Here is an 8236-nt window from a genome sequence, read left to right as displayed (position 1 = left end):
TCAATCCACTTGCATCACCTCATTACAAAGTTGTCTGGGTTTGGGAGGTTGGTAAAGACCAACTCCAGATTGAGATTTACGATTCGGAAACTGCTACCTGGAAGCTCTCCGGAGACCCTTTCCTTGGACATTATGATTCTTTTCGCATGTCTGGTGTGTTCTGGAATGGCTCATTGCACTGGATCAATGCAACTCAGTTTGGCGAATGGATTAGCTCAAGTAACTCTTTTGGGTATTTTGATATGGAGCAAGAACTACTAATGGAAATGCCAGTGCCACCGATACCGGAGGTTGATGAATTGTATGACAGGAAGGTTGGGTATTTTGGTGCATAAAAGGGTTGTTTGCATCTCATACCAATTTATGATCACTATTCAACATGTTTTGAGATACTGGAAATGGAAATCGATTACAAGTGCTGGAACATTAAGTTCAAAGTCGATATTGAAAATCTTATAATTTCGTACCCGGAGATGACTCCACATGATCATGAGGATTTTCAAGACGAAGGATCATTGCATGAAGTGGAATTCTCAATCTTGCTTGTTCGAGAAGAAGATAATGAAGAAGAATCAAATCTAGTAATTCATATACCAGACAAGGTTATTCTCAATCTAGTAATTACTAAAGTAATTTCATTAAAAGCCAAAACTTAACAATTTACAACCAAAATTTTGTTCAGAGGACAAAAGAAACCAAAAACTTCACAAAACAGGACTCAACTGAATCTTAAGTATGCTCTATCTCGACATTCAATACTGACAAGAAAACCCGGCCTAGTACTATATGCACAATGCTGCCCACTCCATAAAGCAACACCCTTTTTTTTTGGCTAGCTTGTCAGCAGCAAAATTTACCACCCTGAAACTGTCTAAAACGAACCTGAATGAGACTGCTGCAAATTTTGTGCCATCTACTCCAAAATATCAAAGGTGACTTATTATGAGTGACAGCCTGGATAAGAGCTCTACTCCAACGATTAGCAACTGCCCGTTCCAAAGGATCTTGAGTAGTGTAAGCCCCTCTAGTATTTTCCTAGATGTTGCTTGCTATAGAAGGATTGAAACATGGTTCCCAAATATTCTTATGCCAGTACCTAACAGTCCCTTGAAATCTAACTCTACTAACAGCTTGAGCTACAGAGAACTGACCTGAGTGATGTCCACATCACACCATTTTATCATCTCCAAAATTTAACACTCAAAAGAAATTCAATAATTCACAAAGAATTTGCCACTGCTGATCCACAATCAAGTCAGTAACCTTCATATCAGGACCATGTTTATAGAATCATTACCAGGAGACGAATCAATGATTGCATCCATTTATCATCCCAAACAAAGATTCTGGTACCATTCCCCACTGTCAGCTGCCAAATCCTGAAGTACCCACATTAGCCCAGGCCAACTGAAAGACTGCCTATAATATTTGATCCACTGATTTCTCTTATCATTACATCTTCAAGTCTTCTAATGCTCAACCTACCTTCATCTTGAGGAGTACAAAACAGACTCCCCACCAATAGTGACGAGTTCTCTTTTGTTCTGGATTACCAAACCATAAGAAGTTTCTAATGATTTTTTCACATTCAACAATTGCTCCATTAAGCCATATATAAATAGCCATGCTAAATGGGAACACTGCACAACAACTGTTTTCATTAAGGTGATTCTGACTATGAAAACAAGTAAATTCGCCATCCAACTAACTAGCTTGTTTTGAAGTTTTTTCACAAAGTGCCAAACATGACTAGTAATAAGTGGTAAGTGATTAAATATTGCTCATTACAGCAGATGACAACATTGAATTATCACCGAATCTCATTGTTACTCGTCAGGTTTGGACAAGATGTGAAATCATCTTTAGAAAATGCATGAACTAGATCTTTAGAAACTAAACAAAACTAGTTTTGGGCGTTCATTACCAAATGCATACCTCAATCTTTAACTCGGTCAGCTGTCAGGAGTCCCGCATATGCCCCTGCAGGATCTCAAAGAGACTGCTTCAGGTTCAAGACATGAAAAAATCATGACAAGTCTTCATTTTGATCATGCACTCCTCCTAATATGGGAACTTCTTCCTAGGGTACCTGGTGGCCATTCAATTAAAATATAGAACTAGGATGGCATCAAGTGGTACGGATAAAACAATGTAAAAATGCGAAACTGATGGCATAATAAACTACACCCAATTTCACATCCCTTGTGATCCAAAATCTGACTGCAAGAATTTTTTCTTCTTATGTTAAACGAAACACAAAAATTAAGGAACACCAAAGACAGGTTATTTGGATTCCTTGCATGCGTTCTAAGTTCTTAGAAATTTGGAGTAATTCTAACAACTTCACCAAAGTCTTGAATGCACTTCATAGCCAGTGTAAAAGCTAGATGTAAATTGTCTGTGACAGAGCTTTGATGAACAAACACAAAAGTGAAAGAATAGTGATTAGCAGCAGTTGTAATGCAATCAAGGTTGTCTATGCCCAAATAATCAAGATAACTGATCTGTAGAATTTTCCATTTCTTGGATTGTAAGGTTTGATAGTGTGACTGTTAAGTTCTTATGATTAAACATAACAAAAACTAGTGAAGTGGAAAAAACAACTAACAATTCCTTTGCTACATTATCATAAAGCTACCAATAGCTTGAGTTCACTCTATAGTCTATATACAGAATACAGATCCATTTATTCATCAAACTCTAAGAAAACAAGATGCAATTTGATAAGTAAGTATTTGTGACAATTTAACATTAATCAATGAACTATAACCCATTTGACTCATAGGCATTATCAACACTTTCTTCTCAGGCACCCTCGTACACATGGGTTGTTTTTTGATTGCATTACGAATTTCCCCTGTAGGCAAGCCCAATCTCCTAAAAACATATTCAATTTTGCTTCCCAAGTTGACTTCCTTGCTGTCAACCCTTGCACAGGAGGAAGATATGTACTCTCTAAAGGATCTAACCCCATTCTCTTGACGTCTTCTACTATCCCCACAAACCAAACATGCGTAATACTAAGTGTTTTTGGCTGGGATACAAGAAACCAAGTGATTTTTTCATTAGGAACACCTAAGTTTTTTTCAAAAGCTCAATGTTTAGCATTATACTTTTATTCAAAAGAATCCTAGAAAAGCCATGAAGGGCAGCAAAATGATTTCAACAGAACCTCTAAATGTGCATCTTTTAACCATTCTCTAAAAAAAACAACTTCATAGGGACACTGGAAAGATAAAAGCTACAGTTACATTGGAAAGAAACCTACTTTCTGAATTCAGGTTATGACAAACTATGTAAAGTTTTATAAACAGAATGCAGCTGCAATACGTACTATATTACCATCTGTTCCTAAGCTACTGCATCAGCAAAGATCACCGCAAGAATGCTAGATCTTTATACCTTTAGGACCATTCCAGAAATTTAGGAAAGGGATATTTCTATGGACTTTCTCCTGTAATGAAAATCAGTTCACATTCTAGATATCTCCAGGGAGAAAACTTTTGCAGGTAAAGTCAGGAATTGAAAGGTGAATTTGACGTAAATGGTAAGGCCAGAATTATATCACAAATGAGTCAATACTACACTAGAGATGCAAATACGAAGAGATGTAGAGATTTGGTAGAATCAATAGAAATGTATCAAGTGATCAATTTTGCTGATTACATCAGATGACAATGATGAATTATCACCAATAGCATTAATACTCATCAGGTTCGAACAAGAATGTAAAGTCATCTTGATTCTAAATGTAAGAAAAAAAGAACGCGTTGAAGCCTAAGTAGATTTTTAGAAACTAAACATAACTAGTTTAGGGTATCCATTACCAAATGCAGAACTTAATATATTACCTCACTGAGCTGTGTACGTGTAGGTGTCCCACATATGCCCTGAAGGATCTCAAAGAGACTGCTTCAAGTTCAAGACATGAGAAAATCATGACAAGTGTTCATTTTATCACGCACTCCTTCTAATATGGGAACTTCTTCCTAGTGCACTTGGTGACCATCCAATTCAAATCTTCTAGTAAACACGTTCTCAAACTTCAGACAGAGCAATTAGAGAAAGCTATTTATCCGGTTCAAGTACACTACTACTAGCAGTCATAGAACTAGGACGACATCGAGAAATAAAGATCAAAACAATAAATTTAAAAATGCCAAAACTGATAACATTATAAACTATGCCCAATTTCACATCCCTTTTGATCCATAATCTGAATGCAAGAGTTTCTTCTTCTTATATTAAACGGAACATAAAAATTAAGGAACACCAAGGACAGCTTGTTTGAATTCCATGTATGCGTCGAAGTTCTTAGAGAGTTCGAGTCATTCTCATAACCTCACCAAAGTCTTGAATGCACATTGGCGTAAAAGCTAAATGTAAATTGTCCGTGACAGAGCTTTGATGAACAAACACAAAAGTGAAAGAATACCAACAGTTGTTTCGCAATCAATGTTGTATATGTTCAAATAGTCAGGATAACTCATATGTAGAATTTTCCATTTCTTGGATTATACGGTTTGATAGTGCGAACTTCTAATGATTAAACAAAACATAAAACTCATGAAGTGTAAAGAAAAGCTAACAATTCCTTTGTTATATTCTCATAAAGCAAAAACTATCTTAAGTTCACTCAATACAGATCAAAATGTATCATGTTACCCATTTAGTCATAGAACTCTAACAATAAAAGATGCAATCTAACTTGAGACAAGCTACATTATCATGTAACTTAAGATTCAACTAACCTTGGGTCAATAGTTCCGGAGCTTCTTTCTCAAACTTGATCACAAACTTCTCCACAAATGCCTTCTCAGCCATTATTAAAAGTGAAGTCAGGGGAATTTGATAGTTAACCAGACCCCTGGAGATCAAAATCTGGCTAACACAACACCTCGGTACAATCCTCTTCTCCAAGCTATAAGTAAGAATTTGTGGAAATTGAGCTATAACCAATGCACTATAACCCATTTGATTCACAAGATAATCCATTACCAACACTATCTTCTTCTCAGACACCCTCATACACATGGGTTGTTTCTTAATTGCGCTGCGAATTTCTCCTTCCGACAAGCCCAACCTCCTAAACAAGTTCAATTTTGCTTCCCAAGTTGATTTCCTTGCTGTCAGCCCTTGCAGGGCATGAAGAAATGTACTTTCTAAAGGATCAAACCCCATTTCCTTAACCCTTTCTACAATTCCAGTAAACCGAACATGCGAAATAGTAAGCGTTCTTGGCTGGGATACAAGAAACCAAGTGATTTTTTCACCAGGCACACCTACATTTCTCAAAAGCTCAATGTTCAGCATCATACTTTTATTCAAATCAATCCTAAGAAGTACCGAACACCGCTTAACAGCACCGATTACACGTTCATCGGCCTGACAAATGTTATTGAGCATACCAAATGAAGGTGTAATTTTATTCTGTAAGCTGCATTTCAAAATTGATGGGTTTGCAGAAATGAACTTGGCAAGGTCAATCCCAGAAAGTCCTTTAGTGTTGAAAAATTCAAGCTTTGGTTTAAGGGTTTTATCAGGTTTAGATAAAAGTAGTGATGGATCTTTATTGATGAGTTTTGAGATGTGGGGTTTGGTGAATCCATAAGTTTCAAGTAGGGTTAGGATTGAATCTGGTTTTAGAGTGGTTTTGAAATTGAGTTCTTTTGAAGCAGTGATAGCTTCATATATTGAAAATCCACATGAATCCATCAGATAAGAAACTACAAATGAAGAAGAAGAGTTCTGATTTTTGGAGATATGAGTGATACAAATACTGAGGAGGAGGAGGAGGAGGAGATGGATCTAACTTGAATGAAAAGAGATGGATTTTGAGTTTGATGAAAAGATAAAATATGTGTTTTTGAAGGATGTACAACATTGTTAATGATGTTTATTTGAGCTACTACTGGTACTGGGTTTGTAAGAGAAAGAAATGACATTTGGGTAGATGATGAAGAACAATAAGGTGAACCGAAGAAGACTCAGAAGAGTACGGGTAGAGTAGAGCCTAGTTAGCAATTCGGCGAATGATTCGCGAATTATTACGTATCGATCGTTCCTGTACAATTCGACCATCCGTTTGCAACTCCGACTCTAATACGCGCACGATCCGAACGAGTATTCAGCGTATTAAGTCGGCCCCGGCCCATGTATTCAACGTATTAAGTCGGCCCCGGCCCATGATACACTGACCCAGTTACTATTGGACTCTTTTTAATAGCATGTTGCAGGACCCAACTAAGTATCTCCTTCTTTTTCCAAAAACTACTCACGAGCAATTCGGCGAATGATTCGCGAATTATTACGTATCGATCGTTCCTGTACAATTCGACCATCCGTTTGCAACTCCGACTCTAATACGCGCACGATCCGAACGAGTATTCAGCGTATTAAGTCGGCCCCGACCCATGTATTCAACGTATTAAGTCGGCCCCGGCCCATGATTCACTGACCCAGTTACTATTGGACTCTTTTTAATAGCATGTTGCAGGACCCAACTAAGTATCTCCTTCTTTTTCCAAAAACTACTCACGAGGGGAGTCGAACCATTGACATCTTACTCCCATACTCGTATCTTCTCCGATGAGCTAGTTGTTCTTTGTTGCTAACTTCACATATATCTTGTATATGTGGGATTTTCTATACAGAAATCACATTTTCTTCCCATTAGTACATGCCGATTTTTGTGTACCGAACTCATATCTCTAAAACGAATTATACACGTACGTATGCCGTTCCGTATTAGCGCCGTATCACGAACCGTTGACCGGAGTCTTGACCGAATTCGATTTTTGCAAATCCGTATAATACCCATACGTATCTCGTTCTGAACGTCTCCCGTACCGCGAATTGCTAACTAGGGAGTAGAGTATTGTATTGGAAATAACTCAATGGCTTGGCTTGGCTTGGTTTGGTTTGGTTTGGTTTGATCTGGTCTTTGGTTTGGTCAGAAGTTCCAATATCAACAGCATTTCTTGCATTAATCAGGACAAACCAAGAAGAAAGCGAGAGCAAAACAGGTTACAAAAATTTAAAAGTTATCTACTACTTTTTACATTTGTGTGGAGGCAACTTAACACAATATATGGATATACAAGACTGTTTGAAGCAAACAGTCAGGTGAGTGATAGTGTAAATGTCAAACTGTTCGAACTTATAACTTTCTTACAGTTTCCACCAACATCTTTACATCCAAACTTCTCAACATGTGCAACTAAGCAACTTGATGGATTTTTTTTATCGATTAACAACCTGATCTTCTTTTTTAGTACGCAAATTCATCTCTAATTGGAAGTTGAAATAGTTTCCATGAAAAGATTGTAAATAAATATATATTATATGATCTTGGAAAAACAAGATAGAGAAATGTGTGTGATCGTAACAAACAATCATGAAAACTCCACTTTGACGTAAATTGCATGTTACATTTCAAGTAAGTAAAGTTTCCTTACCCCAAAATAATGTGGTATGTGGTCTACATGAATGCAGACTTCGACATTTATCATTTAAATATATCGAATATAAACGAAAATAGATATGCACAATCCAACTAAGCTAACTGAATCGAAAAAATAAAATTTTTTTTCTCTATGTAAAAGCTAGATGTGAATTGTCTGTGAGAGCGCTTTGATAAACGTTATTATGCAATCAATGTTGTCTATATCCAAATAACCAGGACATCGGAAATGTAGAATTTTCCATTTCTTGGATTATAAGGCTCGAGTTCACTTTATATACAGCTCAAAATGTATCATCTTACTCATTTAGTCATAGAATTCTAACGATACAAGATGCAATTGAACTTGACTAATTGAGACAAACTAAAGTATCATGTAACTTGGGATTTACCTGAACTTATGTAGACCTGCAATAGTTCCGGAGCTTCTTTTTCAAACTTGATCACAAACTTCTCCACATACGCCTTCTCATCCATTATTAAAAGTGAAGACAGTGGAATTTGATACTTAACCAGACCCTTAGAGATCAAAATCTGGCTAACACAACACCTCAGTACAATTCTCTTCTCTAAGCTATAAGTAAGTAATTGTGGAAATTTAGCAATAACCAATACACTATAACCCATTTGATTCACAAGATAATCCATTACCAACACTATCTTATTCTCAGACATCCTCATAACATTATTGCACTGCGAATTTCGCCTTCCGACAAGCCCAACCTCCTAAACACATTCAATTTTTCTTCCCAAGTTGATTTCCTGGTTGTCAAC

At 36.8% G+C, this 8236-nt stretch overlaps 1 protein-coding gene across 2 annotated transcripts; it reads right to left on the bottom strand.

Annotated features, from left to right (window-relative positions):
• Positions 1–606: 606 nt before the first annotated feature.
• On the bottom strand, positions 607–5961 carry LOC113316837 (transcription termination factor MTERF2, chloroplastic-like). Of its 2 annotated transcripts, XM_026564985.1 has the most exons (3): positions 4752–5961; positions 1936–1980; positions 607–1640 (listed from the first exon to the last, which is right to left on the bottom strand). In XM_026564985.1, the coding sequence occupies exons 1-2, from the start codon at positions 5713–5715 to the stop codon at positions 1937–1939; spliced, it is 1008 nt and encodes a 335-aa protein (XP_026420770.1). In that variant the 5' UTR covers positions 5716–5961; the 3' UTR covers positions 607–1640; position 1936. The 2 variants fall into 2 exon arrangements, with proteins under 2 accessions (XP_026420770.1, XP_026420776.1); XM_026564991.1 differs by lacking the exon at positions 607–1640 and having other exon boundaries at positions 1954–2089.
• Between the last annotated feature and the right edge of the window lie 2275 nt (positions 5962–8236).

Source organism: Papaver somniferum, chromosome 1, assembly GCF_003573695.1.
Source record: "Papaver somniferum cultivar HN1 chromosome 1, ASM357369v1, whole genome shotgun sequence".
NCBI classification, from domain to species: domain Eukaryota; kingdom Viridiplantae; phylum Streptophyta; class Magnoliopsida; order Ranunculales; family Papaveraceae; genus Papaver; species Papaver somniferum.
The sequence above is the reverse complement of the archived record's forward strand: the minus strand, read 5'-3'. Positions and strand labels throughout refer to the sequence as shown.